Genomic DNA, 20,924 nt, shown 5'->3' on the forward strand with positions numbered 1-20,924 from the left:
ACACTGTAAATAATTAAGCACATCAATCAATTCCTGCATCCAGTTATCTCAGATATGCCATCCTTTGCTCTGATGTCTTGTTCTGTGCAATTTACAGTCGCTTATTAATTCAGGCTTTTGGTCACTAGACTGAAGAACCATTTGTATCATGTGTGGGCATGATTGTGGAAGTAACCTGAACACTACAATATCCTTAGTTATATTACAGCAAAATGTGAACTCATCTGAGAAGGTATATGGCAATTACACATCAGTACGGAGTAGGAAAGCACCCTCTCTTTAAAATGAGTTAATAGTTATACTATCACCTTCAATAGTTTTGTTACCACTCAGCAGCTGTGGAAACTAACAGGATCTATAACATCTTTATAAATGTGACCCTCATGAATTTAGAGGGCAAGTATAGACTCAAGAGTTTAATGTTCCTTTAAAATGACTTTAGCGGAGATATATAAATGTTGGAGAGAGATAAAGTGCGAACCAGTCAGTTCCTAGCTGTGATTTTACAGGTTGTATAAAAAAAATCTCAGTCAGGAGCTAGAAGGTTGGTATTTTGGGGGTCATTCCAAGTTGATCGTAGCTGTGCTAAATTTAGCACAGCTACGATCTTCTTCTTTGACATGCGGGGGGACGCCCAGCACAGGGCTAGCCCATCCCGCATGTCAGTCCGGCTCCCCCTCGCAGAAGTGCAAAGGCATCGCCTTTGCACTTCAAGAGTAGCTCCCAGCTAGCGCAGTTTTAGCGTGACGTCACGCAGCCACTGCGGCCCGCCCCCCGTTCGGTCCGGCCACACCTGCGTTGGCCGAACCAAACCCACGAAACGGCGGCCAGATGCCGCCGTTCCGCCCCCTCCCGCCCAGCGATCTCCTCTGCCTGTCAATCAGGCAGAGGCGATCGCATCCCTGTAACGGCCTTCGAGCGAACGGGTCAGAATGACCCCCTTTATCTCTCCAAGCTTTAACAAATCTCACGCTTAGTGTTGATGAAGAGAAGATGGCGAGACAGTGGAAATGATTTACCAAAAAGTCTCAACTGTTCAAAATATATTAATATTGCACATATAAAAAAGAAAAATAATAAAATGAGGAATATTGGGAAAAATATATGTACATGACATGAAAAAGGGCTGAAAATACTTCTATTTTATTGATATGCTTAGATAGCGCGAGTTTACCAAATAAATTATGACTTGGACAAGAGAATTGCTCAAAAGGAGACATTTCAAGTTGACAAGAAAATAAATTTGATGTTGGGAACAAGGTTTCGGTTTAGACAGCCGCTTGTTTTGTCACTGAACTGCGCATCTTGCGTCGATGATTGATCCGTGTCTGGCAGGAACAGCATCGAATGTACCATATAAATGAGCCAGCAGTATCCTACCTTTACATAGAGCTGCTGGAACTCATCGAGATTCAGTCTGCCGCTGGGGCAGTCCTTCAGAAAACCCTTATACCACTGTTTCAGTTCATGTTCGTTAAACTCTGTGCTCTTCACCAGATCCTCCATCACCTCAGGGGCAAGTTTGCTGTTCTGTTTACCCATTTTGCTTCTAGAATGAAAGAAAACACATATGGGTCAGTGTATGCTGAAAGGTGAGAAACAAAATCCCTTTTTTTAAATATGTTTACAGCAAGTGGAAAAATAACACCTGACATACAGTGGGAGCAGCCATGTTGTTAATGTACAACACAAATACCAGAAAAATCAGCTGTTCACTAGAAATCGGTGAAATCACTGAATTGTTAGGCCTGTTGGTTTAGGCCACAACATGGCTGCCGTAACAGTGTGTTCTTCAGCAGGACCAATTTTCTATGGAATTCCAGAGTGTATGATGTCGTAGGCTAACATTCATGCAACGAAAGCCATATGGATCAGAGACACAGAGAATGAGCCGGCGTTTCCCGCAATGTTATTGAGGAGACGGGCTGAGGAAGTTGTCAACCTGACAAATAAATCTGTTGCCAAAGAAAACAGTACTTGCACTTCCCGTAAACAATAAACCTTTATATAATACAATGACACACTATGTAATTTGCAAAAATATAAATGTTTACCTTGGTTTTCATGGACGCCAACAACTAACAGTCATCTCTGTTCCTACCTTCCTGATACACTGACAGGCTGGTATATTAATTATGAAGGATTCAGTATGCTTTACTGGCCAACGAAAGCGGCATCAGCCGCCAGAATGCTGGCAGCGGGATGCAACGCTGCGCTCGCCACAGGATCTATTCCCACTCTATGGGTATCGTGGAAACCCACGAGTGGGAATAGCCCTGTTGCGCCGGGATTCCGGCTGGCGGCAAATTAAACGCAAAAATAAAGCAGACAGTATTTACAGAAACAATATAACCCACCCAAATCTAACTCTCTCTGCACATGTTATATCTGCCACACCTGCAGTGCACATGGTTTTATTTTTCTTTTGCGCTCAACTCTGAATTAGGCTCAGTATTAATTACATGCTTCGTATTACCTTCTGTTAGAGGTGTCCTCTGACGTACTCGCAAAGCCAGGGCCCAATACTCTCCAGAGTCATCAGCATTAAACTTTACTAATCCCCAGCTTGTAATGTTTCACATGTCGCGCATTTAGTTGCTTAATATCCTTGCGAAGCCTGAAATCACTTATATATGGGCAATCAGCCAATCTAACTTCTTACTTTCAGTGATTACACCTTAATAATTACACCAAAGGATTTGTCTTAACCTATTTCATTACAGATATAAAAGTCATTAAGGTTTCCAGTAGAAATTAGCATTTACAGATAAGGGCGGCCTAAGAAGAGTAGATGCTTGTCCCTAAAAAAAGGTAAGATTACCAGTCCAATTACCAGGCCACACATCAATACCAGGCACAGAAAGGCACAGATTAGATAGTTTGATGGAAAAAACAGATAAATGGAAAGCCACTTGGACAAAAAATGATCAAAAAACAATGGGATAGCACAAATTCCAGATGGTCGTTTCACTGAAGTATATCATTTAAAAATAAATTGCTAGTATTTTTGTATGTCCTAAACATATTGCGCTATATTTTTCAAATATATTTTGTCACTAAAATACAGATTGGGGGGTATCTAATTATCCTCGACCTGTTTTCGACTGATGAAAACAGCCAGATATCACGATTAATGACTGATGGACATTATCACCGTATCCTATTACAGTCAGTTTTCATCGGCCAAAAACAGACCCGCGATCGCGCAAAAACAAAGGGGAAAAGTCTCAGGCACCCGAAGTATAATCCGCAATAAGTGCCGACAGCGGAGAGAGGAGTGCGCCGCAACAGGGCTAATAGGTTAGCCCCCGGTGATACAATTGACCACGGGTAATTGGATGCCCCCCTTTATCTGTCAATCTCACTGGTTACAAAGTTGGTGCCCTTTTTTAACCCCCTGACATCTTTTAGATTTTGGGGGAAAATTAACCTGAACTCTAGTGTTAAATCCTCTGGAAGTCATTTTAATTACAAAGTTACATTTCACTGATGTAAGTGTTTGACAATCCCAGGCTTAATATAAAAGGACTTAAATAGATATGAGCTCCAAATTATCTTTGAATTAGGCGTTATCCTATCATCCCCTATTTAGTAGTCCATTAATACTAGCACAGCTGGACAGTGTTGTGATCGTAATTGTCAGATTCCAATGAGTCTTCCTTGAGGATTTAGACTTTTTTTTTTTTTAATTATCATTCAAGGGTGATGTATCACAGCTTGGAGAGAGAGAAAGTACCAAACGATCAGCTCCTAACTGTCATTTTCCAAGCACAGCTATTTCAAAATAAAATAAAACTCAGAAACACACTGGGGCAGATTCTATTAGCCTCTGCCCTGAGCTACTAAGCCCCTGAGGGTGCACTTATCGCATATTCTTTCCTCGCACCCACACGAGTTGCAAGGAAAAATCTGCATTAAATGCACCCTCTGGGACTACAGAGTGGGGTAACCCATAGATTCCAGACACTTAACCCAGAATCTATAGGTTAATGCGCTTTAGGCGCGGTTTTCTGCACGTGAAATTGCCTAATACTTGAACAGCTCCAGTCATTAAACCCAAATCTTTAGCCGCACAATAAACACTAAGGGGTATAGTCAATTGAAGTCGGATCCATTCCGACATTCATTTGTCGGAATGGATCCGACCTGGACTATTCAATGCATTATCAATTCGACTTTAAAAAAAGTCGAATTGAGATGCAGGAGCTTAAATCTGGGAGAGCCGCGGGCAGACAGTGGGAAAGCAGTGCTACAGCAGCAGCTATATAGCCGCTGCTCTCCCCCGTCTGCCTGCGGCTCCCCCCCCCCATCTCTCTGCCTCTCCCTGTCCCTCCTCTCCACGGCCGCGCATCACGGCGGCGGCCGTGACATCCTCCTGCTCTCCCCTTCTGGCTGCCGGCGGCTCTCCCCGTCACAGCTCCCGCATCTCACTTCGACTTTTTTTAAAGTCGAATTGAGATGGTTGAAAAGGGGGCCAAAACCGACACAAGCACGTGGATCGGCAGCTATTCCGCTGATCCACGTGTTTTTCGACAACTCGAATTCCTCGACTTGTCGAATATATTGAATAGGTCGGAACCCCTTCCAACCTAAAAAAGTCGAAAACTGCCGCCTTTTCGACAGACGGCAGCTTTCGACTTCAATTGAATATACCCCTAAGGAGTAAATTTACTAAAACAGAGAATGGGTGATGTTGCCCACAACAACCAATCAGAAGCTGTCTATCATTTTCTAAAAGGCAACAGAGAAATGATAGACAGTATCTGATTGGCTGCTATGGGCAACATCACCAATTCTCGGTTTTAGAAGCATTAGTAAATTTACCCCTACGTCTCATTTTGCCCCATTGTATATATGCTGTATGCCTCTACGTAGGTGTGAGTATACCTATACACACACAAATTAATATTGCCATTCCTTTAAAATAATATACTCATAGTATTTATTAACTGGCTTGTATAACAAATAGTAGGTTTAAAAAGCGGAAAGCACGCCTTTGCCGTGTAGGAGTCCGGGAAAGGAAGATAACAGTAGGTGGAATATATTTCTCAGCTGTCTTCTGTTCCACGTGGCAGCAGGAAACAACAAGGTCATACCACACAATACCACTGGAACGTGGGTGTAAGAGAAAAACAACATGACTGCAAGAAATAGGATGAAAGATAATTGTATGCAAGGACACAGCAGTCCATCGTTGTTCTTCCAGTATATGCAACTAATGTAGATGATAAAAATAACAAATACAAGATATAAAGCTTTTCATGACTGCACTGACTGCCAAACTGGCTAAGATTGGAAACAGAGATTACTGACTGCAGATAAACAGCGACGGGATCATCTAGCTGGCACATTATAAACTGTTCTCAGGAAAGACCATCATTTATTTACACTTCCCTGACAGCCTCCAGAAACTCTACCACATGATACTTGTATATAGATTTCATTCTGCAAGCACTTTACTATTTTCTAATACACAATCATAATTATAACATATTGTTAACTATGTGTACCACAGAGTTCCAAAGCACGCAGTAGGAGCTGTCCAGTTAAGGCTGAGTTATTGAGGAGTTCAGGTAAATTCTAGGTGCCACCAATAGACTTTCTCCTGCGGAGTGAGCCAGTGGTTTCTAAGGGCTCCGAATTTACTCCAAGCACTTGGAACAATGATTATGTAGGGTCTCCAATGTCAGAGATAGGCAGGTAGTTTTGGACTAAGGCATGATGGGGTCACCAAGGGAATGCAGTGCACAGTATGCCATCAAAATATTTATGTTGTGCACAGTGTGCCATCAAAAAGAAATAAGGACAATTGGCATGGTCAGTCACATAGGCCAGCACCAATAACCCGGCAATATACCAACATCATCCTACATGCAATTTATGCCAGTTTTACAGTTTGGGGATTGAAATGCCGGCGTTCGGGATGCCGGCATTTAAAATACCGACTGCGGCATCCCGCTGTTCAGAATCTTCCCCTGAGACCCCTTAACCCTCCCTTCCTGCTTCCAATGTCTATCCATACTGTCCTGCCTCCCACTAGAGCCAAGCCGAGACTTGGGTACATGCAGCTTGTCAGATATGTATGCTATAATACATACCTGACTGCTTATTATTGCTCCACCTGTCATTATTTTTAACAATAAAGTTTTGCACAGTACATTATATTTTCAGCCTCTATAAGCTGACAAAAATAAAAAAGAGTGGCCATTCTAATTACTCCAAATCTTTACAATGCCACATTGTAGTGCCCCAGGCACATGTTATGCCACATTGTAGTGTCCCTGGTACATATTATGCAATATTGTAGTACCCGCTACATGTTATGCTAATTGTAGTGCCCCAAGTACACGTTATGTCACATTGTTACAAATTATGTCTAACTGTAGTGACCCTGGTGCACATTATACCACATCGTAGTGCCCCTGGGTACACATTATGCACATTGTAGAGCCCCTGGTACACGTTATGCTACATAAGGGTGCCCCTCATTCATGTATTCACTCATTCACTCATTGTAGTAACCCTGGTTTACATTATGCCGCATTGTAGTGGCCCTGGTATACATTTTGCCACATTGTAGTGCACCTGGTAAACGTTATGATACATTGTAGTGCACCTGGTACACGTTATGCTACATTGTAGTGAGCCTGGCACACGTTATGCTACATTGTAGTATCCCTGGTATACATTATGCCACATTGTTGTGCCCCTGGTACACGCTATGCCACATTATAATGCACCTGGTGCACATTATGCCACACTGTAGTGCCACTGGTGCACATTATGCCACATTGTAGTGCACATGGTACATACTATGCCACATTGTAGTGCCCCTGGTGCACATTATTCTCACATTCTAGTGCACCTGGTACACGTTATGCCACAATGTAGTGCTCCTGGTGCACATTATGCCCATATTCTAGTGCACCTGGTATACGTTATGCCACATTGTAGTACCCCTGGTGCACATTATGCCCACATTCTAGTGCACCTGGTACACGTTATGCCACATTGTAGTGCCCCTGGTGCACATTATGCCCACATTGTAGTGCACCCAGTACATGTTATGCCACATTAGGGTTCCCCTCATTCATATTATACCTCATTGTTGTGACCCTGGTTCATATTATGCAAAACAGGCCAATTTTGAAATAAGTAACTCATTGCAAGTAGAGAGAAAACTCAGATAATTCAGATATCTAACTGAATAGCAAAACTGTTTTGACCTGTGGTAAGCTTATTGCATACTACGCGTCAAAAAGTCACAGCTAATTCAATTTGGCCCTTGCATGGGCATTCCCTGCTTTTTTTATATAAGGCATACAGACATTTATAGTTTCCTGGAACATATCAGATATGATCCCTGTAAATGGGATAATAAAATGTGATGTGATCATAAAATGGATCATAATATGGGATCATGTAAGTGTAAATCCCTGCAATTGGGAAGCATTTCCCCCTTCAAACTTCATATATTTCTTCATTTATTTTTTTTTGTAATAAAAAGCTTCAAGACATGTAATAAAGACACTACCAATCAGTGGCGGATTTCACCTGCCCAGGTAAAATCCACCACGCCACTCAGCGTCAGGGAGCCAGATGCAGTCCATGACTGCACTGGCTTTACTATGACTGTCAGTGACTTCCCATTGAAAGCCCTACCTATAAGTGACAGACACACAAGGCAGTCCCATTGGTAGGTGTTTCTTCCCTCTAGGACTGCCAGACCGGGCTGCGATAAGCTTAGCGCTGGCTTCTTGTAGGAAGCATATCCCTGCCTGATCGTCAGCCCAATCTGGCTTCTATAGGCTGCAGTCGGTGCAGTCCATAAATACACTGTAAATACAGCCAATGCAGAAAAGTTGAAATGAATAAAAGGTGTTGGCCTTGTGCTTTTTCTCTATGACAAACCCCCCCCCCCCCCCCCCCTCAAAACTATCGAAAAAAGGTACCGCAGCTCACTTCCGGCTTCCTAAAAAACTTATGGTCAGGTAAGTGTCTCTCTGGTCTACAGAGTAACTGAAATGAAATGTCTAGGAAGTAAAAAACTGAAATAAACCAGTAATGATGGTAGAAGAACTTCCTGTTCCAGGAAGAAAAGGTGGAAGTACAATGCTTGCCCTAAAGTGATACTAGGTTCGTTTTAAAGCGATGGTTCAGTCTTCCTACTGTGTGCATTTACAGGACTACCTGTAAACCTACTGTAGGCACAGACTGATTCTCCAAGGACCGGGGAGTGAGAGTGACAAAATAAACTAGACACACAGAAAGCGCAAATACACGATTTTGTAGTTCAGAAATAACCCTTTTAAACAAAACATACCTTGCTACAAGAATCCCTTTATGCAAAAGCAAATGTGAAACGCGTGTATATTTTACATAGTAAACTTCAAGAAAATCTATTTTTTACTTAACATCTTGTGTTTTTTTAATTGTCTCTTTTATACTATATATTACATGAGAACGCTGTTTTATCAGTATACTTGCACGTTGTTTAGAAAACATGAGCTACATATGTACATATGCGTTCTACCATATTTTCCAACACATCCAGGTCGGCATGTAATTACATCCCGACCCCTGTGTCGCCTACATTTGCGCTATTCCACATCTTAGATAATTGAAACTGAATTCAAATTTTAAGAGGCAGAAACAGCTACAGGCAATTTATTCTTTCCATGCTAATTATTTATCTTTTTTTTCCATTTAATAAAATGCATAACAGTGTCATAATGAAAACACGGGTTTGTTGTTAATTTCACAAAAAAGGACAATTGAAAAGACCGAGCTATTAACAAAATATCTATCATGTTATCACAGCACAGATTTAATCTGCATATGTAAATTGTCCAAATTATCAATGTGTAATAAAATAGACGTGGCACCCAGCCACAAACAGAAGGTGTTCGGTTTGCCTTAGACTTCCAGTCTTGCTAATACCATATTTGTTTACATATTACAATTTTTTTTTAATAGTAAACTCCACATTGAGCAGACAACATTATGTCACTAGGTTTCAGGTTCCAACTGCAACACACCCGTCTACAGAAAACAGCGCAATTACACACACAGATTCCAAACATGTTACTATGTCACAGGATGTAGTCAGTATGCTGAGATTCCAAAGGTAAGTATGCCGGGAGGGTTAGGGTTAGGCTTCGGGGAGGGTTAGTGTTAGAATTAGGGTTTTTCTCTGACGTCCTAGTGGATGCTGGGGACTCCGTCAGGACCATGGGGATTAGCGGCTCCGCAGGAGACAGGGCACAAAATTTAAAAGTTTGACCACTAGGTGGTGTGTACTGGCTCCTCCCCCTATGACCCTCCTCCAAGCCTCAGTTAGGTTTTTGTGCCCGTCCGAGCAGGGTGCAATCTAGGTGGCTCTCATAAAGAGCTGCTTAGAGTAAAAGTTTTGATAGTTTTATTATTTTCAGTGAGTCCTGCTGGCAACAGGCTCACTGCAACGAGGGACCTAGGGGAGAAGAAGTGAACTCACCTGCGTGCAGGATGGATTTGCTTCTTAGGCTACTGGACACTAGCTCCAGAGGGACGATCACAGGTACAGCCTGGATGGGTCACCGGAGCCGCGCCGCCGACCCCCTTGCAGATGCCGAAGTAAGAAGAGGTCCAGAAACCGGCGGCTGAAGGCTTTTCAGTCTTCATGAGGTAGCGCACAGCACTGCAGCTGTGCGCCATTGCGCTCAGGCACACTTCACACCGGCGGTCACTGAGGGTGCAGGGCGCTGGGGGGGGCGCCCTGGGCAGCAATGTTAATACCTTTCTGGCTAAAAAGAATACATCACATATAGTCCATGAGGCTATATGGATGTATTTCACCCCTGCCAGGTCTCAGAAAAACCGGGAGAAGAGCCCGCCGGAATAGGGGGCGGGGCCTATCTCCTCAGCACACAGCGCCATTTTCCTACACAGCTCCGCTGCTAGGAAGGCTCCCAGGCTCTCCCCTGCACTGCACTACAGAAACAGGGTAGAAAACAGAGAGGGGGGGCATTTTTTGGCGATATTATATATATTTAAGCAGCTATAAGGAAACAACACTTATATAAGGTTGTTCCTATATAATTATAGCGCTTTGGTGTGTGCTGGCAAACTCTCCCTCTGTCTCCCCAAAGGGCTAGTGGGGTCCTGTCTTCTATCAGAGCATTCCCTGTGTGTCTGCTGTGTGTCGGTACGTGTGTGTCGACATGTATGAGGACGATGTTGGTGTGGAGGCGGAGCAATTGCCGGTAATGGTGATGTCACCCCCTAGGGAGTCGACACCGGAATGGATGGCTTTGTTTATGGAATTACGTGATAATGTCAGCACGCTGCAAAAGTCGGTTGACGACATGAGACGACCGGCAAACCAGTTAGTACCTGTACAGGCGTCTGAAACACCGTCAGGGGCTGTAAAACGCCCTTTGCCTCAGTCGGTCGACACAGACCCAGACACGGACACCGAATCTAGTGTCGACGGTGAAGAAACGAACGTATTTTCCAGTAGGGCCACACGTTATATGATCACGGCAATGAAGGAGGCTTTGCATATCTCTGATACTGCAAGTACCACAAAAAGGGGTATTATGTGGGGTCTGAAAAAACTACCTGTAGTTTTTCCTGAATCAGAGGAATTGAATGACGTGTGTGATGAAGCGTGGGTTACCCCTGATAAAAAACTGCTAATTTCAAAGAAGTTATTGGCGTTATACCCTTTCCCGCCAAAGGTTAGGGCGCGCTGGGAAACACCCCCTAGGGTGGACAAGGCGCTCACACGTTTATCCAAACAAGTGGCGTTACCGTCTCCTGATACGGCCGCCCTCAAGGATCCAGCTGATAGGAGGCTGGAAAATACTCTAAAAAGTATATACACACATACTGGTGTTATACTGCGACCAGCAATCGCCTCAGCTTGGATGTGCAGTGCTGGGGTGGCTTGGTCGGATTCCCTGACTGAAAATATTGATACCCTGGATAGGGACAGTATTTTATTGACTATAGAGCAATTAAAGGATGCATTCCTTTATATGCGAGATGCACAGAGGGATATCTGCACTCTGGCATCAAGAGTAAGTGCGATGTCCATATCTGCCAGAAGAAGTCTATGGACACGACAGTGGTCAGGCGATGCGGATTCCAAACGGCATATGGAAGTATTGCCGTATAAAGGGGAGGAATTATTTGGGGTCGGTCTATCGGATTTGGTAGCCACGGCAACAGCCGGGAAGTCCACCTTTTTACCTCAAGTCCCCTCCCAGCAGAAAAAGACGCAGTCTTTTCAGCCGCAGTCCTTTCGTTCCTATAAGAACAAGCGAGCAAAAGGACATTCATATTTGCCCCGAGGCAAAGGAAAGGGTAAGAGACTGCAGCAAGCAGCCCCTTCCCAGGAGCAGAAGTCCTCCCCGGCTTCTGCAAAGGCCTCAGCATGACGCTGGGACCTTACAAGCGGACTCAGGGGCGGTGGGGGGTCGCCTCAAGAATTTCAGCGCACAGTGGGCTCACTCGCAGGTGGACCCCTGGATCCTGCAGGTAGTATCTCAGGGTTACAGGTTGGAATTCGAGAAGTCTCCCCCTCGCCGGTTCCTAAAATCTGCTTTGCCAACGTCTCCCTCAGACAGGGCGACGGTATTGGAAGCCATTCACAAGCTGTATTCTCAGCAGGTGATAATCAAGGTACCCCTTCTACAACAGGGAAAGGGGTATTACTCCACGCTATTTGTGGTACCGAAGCCGGACGGCTCGGTAAGACCTATCCTAAATCTGAAATCTCTGAACCTGTACATACAAAAATTCAAGTTCAAGATGGAGTCACTCAGAGCAGTGATAGCGAATCTGGAAGAAGGGGATTTTATGGTGTCCTTGGACATCAAGGATGCTTACCTTCATGTCCCAATATGCCCTTCACACCAAGGGTACCTCAGGTTCGTGGTACAAAACTGTCATTATCAGTTTCAGACGCTGCCGTTTGGATTGTCCACGGCACCCAGGGTCTTTACCAAGGTAATGGCCGAAATGATGATCCTTCTTCGAAGAGAAGGCGTATTAATTATCCCTTACTTGGACGATCTCCTGATAAGGGCAAGATCCAGAAAACAGCTGGAGGTCGGAGTAGCACTAACTCAAGTAGTGCTCCAACAGCACGGGTGGATTCTGAATTTTCCAAAATCCCAACTAATCCCGACGACACGTCTGCTGTTCCTAGGGATGATTCTGGACACTGTTCAGAAAAAGGTATTTCTTCCGGAGGAGAAAGCCAGGGAGTTATCCGAACTCGTCAGGAACCTCCTAAAACCAGGGACAGTGTCTGTGCATCAATGCACAAGAGTCCTGGGAAAAATGGGGGTCTCTCTGCTATGGTGGTTGCAGAGTGCTCATCTGTTAGAGGGCCGCAGATTCGGCATACAGAACTGGGTCCTAGTGACCACGGATGCCAGCCTGAGAGGCTGGGGAGCGGTCACACAAGGAAGAAACTTCCAGGGCGTGTGGTCAAGCCTGGAAACGTCTCTTCACATAAATATACTGGAACTAAGAGCAATCTACAATGCTCTAAGCCTGGCAAAACCTCTGCTTCAGGGTCAGCCGGTGTTGATCCAGTCGGACAACATCACGGCAGTCGCCCACGTAAACAGACAGGGCGGCACAAGAAGCAGGAGGGCAATGGCAGAAGCTGCAAGGATTCTTCGCTGGGCGGAAAATCATGTGATAGCACTGTCAGCAGTGTTCATCCCGGGAGTGGACAACTGGGAAGCAGACTTCCTCAGCAGACACGATCTTCACCCGGGAGAGTGGGGACTTCATCCAGAAGTCTTCCACATGATTGTAGTCCATTGGGAAAGACCAATGGTGGACATGATGGCGTCCCGCCTCAACAAAAAACTGGACAGGTATTGCGTTAGGTCAAGAGACCCTCAGGCAATAGCTGTGGACGCTCTGGTAACACCATGGGTGTACCAGTCAGTGTATGTGTTCCCTCCTCTGCCTCTCATACCCAAGGTACTGAGAATTATACGGCAAAGGGGAGTAAAAACGATACTAGTGGCTCCGGACTGGCCAAGAAGGACTTGGTACCCGGAACTTCAGGAGATGCTCACGGAAGATCCGTGGCCTCTACCTCTAAGAAGGGATCTGCTTCAGCAGGGACCGTGTCTATTCCAAGACTTACCGCGGCTGCGTTTGACGGCATGGCGGTTGAACGCCGGATCCTAAGGGAAAAAGGCATTCCGGAAGAGGTCATCCCTACCCTGGTCAAAGCCAGGAAGGAGGTGACTGCACAACATTATCACCGCATTTGGAGAAAATATGTTGCATGGTGTGAGGCCAGGAAGGCCCCGACAGAGGAATTTCAACTGGGTCGATTCCTACATTTCCTGCAAACAGGATTATCTATGGGCCTCAAATTAGGGTCCATTAAGGTTCAAATTTCGGCCCTGTCGATTTTCTTCCAGAAAGAATTGGCTTCAGTTCCTGAAGTCCAGACTTTTGTAAAAGGAGTACTACATATACAACCCCTGGTTGTGCCCCCAGTGGCACCGTGGGATCTCAATGTAGTTTTGGATTTTCTCAAATCCCATTGGTTTGAGCCACTCAAATCGGTAGATTTTAAATATCTTACATGGAAAGTAACCATGCTACTGGCCCTGGCTTCAGCCAGGAGAGTGTCGGAATTGGCGGCTTTATCGTATAAAAGCCCATATCTGATTTTCCATTCGGACAGGGCAGAATTGAGGACGCGTCCTCATTTTCTGCCTAAGGTGGTATCAGCGTTTCACCTGAACCAGCCTATTGTGGTGCCTGCGGCTACTAGCGATTTGGAGGATTCCAAGTTGCTGGACGTTGTCAGAGCATTGAAAATATATATTTCAAGGACGGCTGGAGTCAGAAAATCTGACTCGCTGTTTATACTGTATGCACCCAACAAGCTGGGTGCTCCTGCTTCTAAGCAGACGATTGCTCGTTGGATTTGTAGCACAATTCAACTGGCACATTCTGTGGCAGGCCTGCCACAGCCTAAATCTGTCAATGCCCACTCCACAAGGAAGGTGGGCTCATCTTGGGCGGCTGCCCGAGGGGTCTCGGCATTACAACTCTGCCGAGCAGCTACGTGGTCAGGGGAGAACACGTTTGTAAAATTCTACAAATTTGATACCCTGGCTAAGGAGGACCTGGAGTTCTCTCATTCGGTGCTGCAGAGTCATCCGCACTCTCCCGCCCGTTTGGGAGCTTTGGTATAATCCCCATGGTCCTGACGGAGTCCCCAGCATCCACTAGGACGTCAGAGAAAATAAGAATTTACTCACCGGTAATTCTATTTCTCGTAGTCCGTAGTGGATGCTGGGCGCCCATCCCAAGTGCGGATTGTCTGCAATACTTGTACATAGTTATTGTTACAAAAAAATCGGGTTGTTTATTGTTGTGAGCCATCTTTTCAGAGGCTCCTACGTTATCATACTGTTAACTGGGTTCAGATCACAAGTTGTACGGTGTGATTAGTGTGGCTGGTATGAGTCTTACCCGGGATTCAAAATCCTTCCTTGTTGTGTACGCTCGTCCGGGCACAGTATCCTAACTGAGGCTTGGAGGAGGGTCATAGGGGGAGGAGCCAGTACACACCACCTAGTGGTCAAACTTTTAAATTTTGTGCCCTGTCTCCTGCGGAGCCGCTAATCCCCATGGTCCTGACGGAGTCCCCAGCATCCACTACAGACTACGAGAAATAGAATTACCGGTGAGTAAATTCTTATTTTTAAGTGCGGAGCCCGCGTCAGGATTGAGAACAGTCGAGATGCCGCAGTCGGTATTTAAACCACCAGCATCTTAACTGTCAGTGTCCCGAACCCAACCCGTAACTACACATCAGTGGGACAAACCAAACAATGAATTATGCCTGATGGTAATAAGAATTAAATGGGGCCCTGGGTTCAGAACTTTTCAGTTTCTGCAATCCATAATGACTGAGAGACTCTAAGGTTCTCCAACGTTCTGTTTCCAGAGCTGTTATCTACTTATAATCCTGGCACAATCCGCGGGCGATTTTTAAAGGCACTCCAGCAAAGCGAAACCATATAGGTCTATAGAAGGTAAGCAGAAGTTTTTTTGGCTACAAATGATTTTTTTTTAATGCCCCGATCTCACCCTATATAAAGTAAAAATGTTTTGGGGGCAAGAAATCATGTAGTACGAAATTAATAATATAGATACCAGAAGAAAATACACCACATCAGCAGAACTGGGCAGACTCTTTGTATGACCATAATATCCAAAGCCCTTCAGTAATCATAAGCATTTAAGGGTTCGTCAGCCCTAAGAACCATGTTATTGACATGATAAAAGCACTCTCCCGAGCTACAGGTTTTTTCTCCACTTTATTAGAGGCTATCACTTGCAGTAGCCATCTCTAGAGCTACAGAAGGGGTACTGCCGTTCTCTGATCTCTACCAACATCTCAGAAATGTTATAAGCAGAGATCAGGACTGGGGAAAAAAATACTTAATTATTAATATACAGTATTTTTATTAAATCTGCTACTAGAAGCATAAATCCGGACATAAAAGTGTAGTGCCATTTATGAACCCACATATTCAGATCACGCACACACAGCAAGGCCAGGATCCTGCAAGGAATAAAAAATTTCTATCGCACTGTTAGAAAATGCATTTTGCTGCCCAGTCTTGATAAATAAGCCCATTAGCTTAATTTAGGCTATATATTATGGATTTCATATTTATGCCCATAGTAAAAATGCATTAAATCTCAACAGTGGCACTCTCTGTGTGGAGTCTGCATGTTCTCCACCTGTTTGCGTGAGTTTCCCTAGTGTGTATGTGGTAGGGAATATGCAGGGTGGTCCATAAGGGTCGAAACTCTCTTATAAAAAGGAAATGAGTAAGGAAATATTAATCCAGTGTCTACACGTATGATATGGGAGTTGGGGAAAACTTTTTAGGGTATGTCACCAGTATGGTGGACATCTTGAAGTCGGCCATCTTGGATGCAACTTTAATTGGGAAGGTAGTCATGTGACATATTAAACAGATGCAGAATTTCATAAGAAAAACAATGGTGTTCTTCATTTTGATGTATCTTTACTCATTCTCAAGTTTAAAGTTTTTGTCTCTGACCAGTACCTGTGGTTCTTTTTGTTTACCTCACCACTGATGAAGAGATTAGCCCCATCACTAAACAATACAGTACCTGGTGTGGAAAAAGATTCCCCCCACTCCCATATCATATGTGTAGACACTAGATTAATATTTATTTACTCTTTTCTTTTTTCTAAGGATGTTTCCACACTTATGGACCACCCTGTAGATCAGTGATTTTCAACCATTTTTTACTCGCGGCACACCAAACAATATTTTAAAATTGCCAAGGCACACCATCAGTTCCCACAGAAAAAAAAACAAAAAACACACATTGGCCCTCACAGTAAAAAAAAAATCCACACATACATTGGCCTACACAGAAAAAACAATCACATTGCTTCCCACATAAATCATATTGCTCCCTATATAAATCCTATTGCTCCCCACATGAATTATTCACATTGTCTCCCCACCCCCCCCCCATAAATCCTTATTCTCCCCACATAAATCTTATTGTTCCCCACAGGAGAAAAAACAAACAAACAAATATTAGCCCCTACCGGTCAGATGTCCTCCTCCATGTCCCTCAGTGGCAAGGGTTGTTCATAGTGGAGTGCTGCGAATACTGAGCAGGGGGCGGTCGGGCAGGTGTGGATGTGGGTGTGCAAGGAAAGCTGTGTATGCAGGCAGGAACTGGAAGATGTGTATGCAGGTGGGTGGGCTGGCTGGTTGATGAGACGCGGCGGCCGTGACCTATGATATCACACCACCGCATCTTCAAGGCATACGTCACGGCCGGAGCACGACTGATCCTCTAAGAAGAGCCCGGGCCAACAGTTCACTCTGAAGGTACAGGAAGCTGCTCTGGCTCCGCAGCACACCTTGCAACTGGTCGAGGCACACTGGTTGAAAAAGCCTGCTGTAGATTGTAAGCTCCACTGGGACAGGGACTAATGTGAATGGCTAAATATTCTCTGTACAGCATTATGGAATATGTATGCGATGTATAAATAACTCAATAAATAAAATTTCAAGGCCACAGATAAATATTCGCTTCCATCAGTGTTCTGTATTGTGAGTGACAGCTGTATACTGTAAAGCTTCTCAGGGTCAGTTTGTAGAGCAAGTAGCACATTACAACAGAGGACACGCAGTGTGTTTCTTTGCTGACCATCAAATGACTCTTCTTAGTCCTCCTCTAACTTCCAGAATAATGATTTGCAATGGCTTATGTATTTGACATTGTCTTCCTGTCTGAGTGCTCGCATTGAAATGCAGAACATGAAGGTGACATTTAAACATTTAAATACTCCTCGACATAATCAGATATGCAGCACTCTTACTTTCCGAGGTGAATTTATAATTAAGCCGGAGTCAAGCAGGTAAATTGTCACAAAGGAGAACTCTATCCAAACTTTATTTTAAAAAGCCTAAGGGGCACATTCAATTAGTTGTGAGGTTCACCCACAGCTAATTGTTCTGCACTGAGCCGTCCAACTGAGTGCCAATACACCTCATGTTTAAGGGGCTATTCAAAGTTGGTGACAGATTTTGCTCTCGCAGCAAAATCTGCCTCCATATACTCACATGCTGGGGCCGCTCAGCACAGGGAAAGGCCGCCCAGTATGTGTGGTGGCGCCCCGTGATGCGATTACAATTTAATTGAGGTTGACCCCTCCGCCGCCATGTTTCCATATGCAGGAAACGCAGGCGACATCATAGGCCAGCCCCGAAAACGGCCATGACACACCTGTAGTTCCCTATCTCCCTACCCCCCCCCCCAACTCCGCGTCGCTACTCCCTGACCCCTGTAGCCTGTCAATCACCATGTGATCGCATGGTGAAGGGTCGCGCACTATGGCCGGTGCACATGCGCAGACCCTATGGACGTGGCTGCTGTATGCAAACGTAGCGGTTGCGACTATCTCTGAATTAGGTCCTTAGCCTCAGAGGGTGCACCTAACGCAGACTTTTCCTCACAGGCTCAGGAGCTGCCCTAAATGTGGAATCTATTATGCGGGTTTACTGCACGTGAGAAATGCATAAGTGCATAGCTTTACCCGTGCAATAAATCTGCCACTATTTACTTATAGATGTAACCATCCGCGTCGTACGCATCGCGGCAAAGCAATTCTGAAAAGTGTGCCCGTGAATGCATACACATGGCCATAGAGAATGCATTGTGTGATCGCACCAGCAAACATTTTGCGATATGCCGGGAATGGTCACATGCTGCAATGTGTGAACACATACGGATGCATTGCAGCAAAGACATATGTTCTATTCCTTTTTTACTCATGCTTTGCACTGATACAGATGCGTCCCCGTACATCTACCCTCAATACGCCATGCAGTGCGAGATGCACCAGGAGACTGTGCTGATTCATTTGATATGCCACACTTGTATATGTGTGTGCAACTGAGCCTGAATCTGTATACAATGTGCTACAGTGTCAGCTGCAGCTTTTTTTCCAGTGCCAGTTCCATTGTGCTACGTAAAGGATACATCCTCAGTCCTTGAAGTTACGGGAGAGAGCGAGGGGAAATTAAAAAAAAATGTGCACTGATCGCGCCTGTAGAGGTCGGATTTAGCTGCATAAAGCAGTTAAACCCAACCAAAGTACTAGGCGCGAATGAGAAAAATGTTGTTTGTGCATTTCAGCTCACAACAATGGGAGCCATCTAGTGGCTGCCAGGGCACGCCACAATTGAATATCGCCTATTATTTGCAAAAAAGACACCAAGCGCTAGCAGAGACTCACGGACCATGCGCACCAAGAGGGGCTTTTGGTGCGACTGCAGCAATGATGTATGAGGACCCATCTGCACTCTGCGGCCCAATTACCAGCAGGCCCTATCTGATGAGGTCAGACAATCGTGCACTGACCAGATAAGCAGGGGTAGTTGCCTGTGCTTGCCTTAAGCTTGATTGGAGACAGAATTTATATTTACACATTAATTTATTAACTGCCGGTTGGTCTGCAACATTTTGCGTGCATGGTGGCATCTAGAGTGTCACAAGGGCTGATTTAGGTGCAAAATGAGCACTACACCTCAGCAGCTAATCAGACATGTTCTTTCACTGTACAACAAGCACAAAACACTGTGCAGTTACCGGTTGGCTGCTGATTTTTTTTGCCTTCAATTTCCAGTGCTGGGATGTAAGACACACTGAAATAATTGCCTACAGGCGGCCATATTTCTTTGCACCTACAGCCATTTTGCACTTGCAGTCATTTTGTCTATCCGTCTTTAGATAATTCCAACAGTATGGCATGAATAGGCCTATTGGACATAAAATAATAAATAATCTTTTCATTAAAAAAAAGGTTCAAGATTGATGGAGACACTTTAGAAGAGCTGCCACCTGAATTTGAAAAACTATATAGCTGTAAAATTATAAATCGCACACAGAACAAATCATTTGTGTGACTGTAGTGGCTCACAGACGAATATTCCTTTAAGCGCTCTCGTGTTTCAGGGACATATTTCCACACGTTTGTTCTCAGATGATTCAATGTTAGAACGTTTTGTAAATGACTAAATCCTTAAATCGCTTCATGCATTAAAGCATGAAATTATTCATGATGAAAACCATGTTTTAATTGTGTATTAATTGCACTGCCACTTAGGAGATAAACTGTAGAAATTCCAATATATGAGTAATTATGTGGCTGTTATAACATTACACAGGTCCGGGCACAGGAGCAAAAACATGGCATAAGCGAAATCTCCCATAGAGTGAAAACAAGCAACACAAGGTAATTATCATCATCATGTTTTATTTATAAAGCACAGCATTGTATTGTACATTGCGCAAATCATGACAAGTGACATAATTATATGAAGCAGAAGGTAAATATGGGGGAGCGGTCACGCATAACCAACCCATCTAAGGCTAGGAACACACTGTACACTATATATTGTCCAATAACTCGCTCCAGCGCAGGTTGGAACAATGGGCGGGATGTACTAATGTACATCGCCGCCCATCGCCTCCCTGCGCCACGATGCTGATCGCATATGTACTAACATATGCGATCAGCATTGCGGAGGACAGCTCTTCCGATAAGAGCTGTCCTCCGCGATGCGCAGCGGCAGCCTGACTTCCGGGATTCGGCCCCAGAAGTCAGTCTGCGCATGCGCGGGGTGACGGGGGCGGCCGCAGGGCATCCTGGGAGGTATCCGATCGGATCCCTCACACAGCGCCGCGGAGAGAAGCCCATAGGCTTCTATGGACGTACGCCAGCTAAAGCTAAAGCTGGCGTACCCCGACGCGGCGCTGTCCTGCCGGCCGGGGGTTAGTACATCAGGAAAATGCGGTAAACAGGGAGTTTACCGCATTTTCCGCTTAGTACATCCCGCCCAATATATCATACACGTCGTGTAGTGAGTGCCCCCAATCGGTTGCAGACCATCGTTCATTGAATCACCTCACTGGAAGTGGTGCATGTCTAATGGGACGATTCCGTTGCCGACGCTTTGTCGGTACATGCAGCATGTAACGATACATAGTGCCGTCGTACTGCGGATCCTATAGCTGTGACCAGAAATTGAATGGGATCAGCGAGTTGCCGAGTTTTAACATGCAGTTTTATGCCAATCTTTAGACCTTAGAAGCTGGAATCCATGAAGGCACTTCACCATTTATCCGTACTGAACCTGATCCTCCAATTACAAGTTCTGGCTAAGGTTTAGGCTTTAGTGTAGCACGGGCACTCTTGCCACTATTCTCTATCCTCTAGCTCAGAGTAGCTGGGTATAACATGGAATTTTTCTTTATCATCATGCTCATCTCATCAGCTGTTTTTTTTTTTCCTTTGTGACGGTGGTCTGGCTCCTACACTTTCA

At 44.8% G+C, this 20,924-nt stretch overlaps 1 protein-coding gene and 1 long non-coding RNA gene across 3 annotated transcripts in view; one reads left to right on the top strand and one right to left on the bottom strand.

Moving 5' to 3' along the window:
* The window catches only part of VSNL1 (visinin like 1), a 276,191-nt gene that overhangs the window by 193,871 nt on the left and 61,396 nt on the right, over positions 1 to 20,924 (bottom strand). The window contains exon 2 of the mRNA XM_063915355.1: positions 1,381 to 1,549. Within this exon, the coding sequence (XP_063771425.1) occupies positions 1,381 to 1,542 (162 nt within the window). The 5' untranslated portion in view covers positions 1,543 to 1,549. The remainder of the gene's footprint in view (positions 1 to 1,380; positions 1,550 to 20,924) is intronic.
* The window catches only part of LOC134909006 (uncharacterized), a 103,722-nt gene that overhangs the window by 75,263 nt on the left and 7,535 nt on the right, over positions 1 to 20,924 (top strand). For both annotated transcript variants that reach the window (XR_010175825.1, XR_010175826.1), the window contains one exon: positions 19,767 to 19,834. This is a non-coding gene — a long non-coding RNA (uncharacterized LOC134909006). The remainder of the gene's footprint in view (positions 1 to 19,766; positions 19,835 to 20,924) is intronic.

Source organism: Pseudophryne corroboree, chromosome 4 (genome assembly GCF_028390025.1).
Source record: "Pseudophryne corroboree isolate aPseCor3 chromosome 4, aPseCor3.hap2, whole genome shotgun sequence".
Lineage (NCBI taxonomy): Eukaryota > Metazoa > Chordata > Amphibia > Anura > Myobatrachidae > Pseudophryne > Pseudophryne corroboree.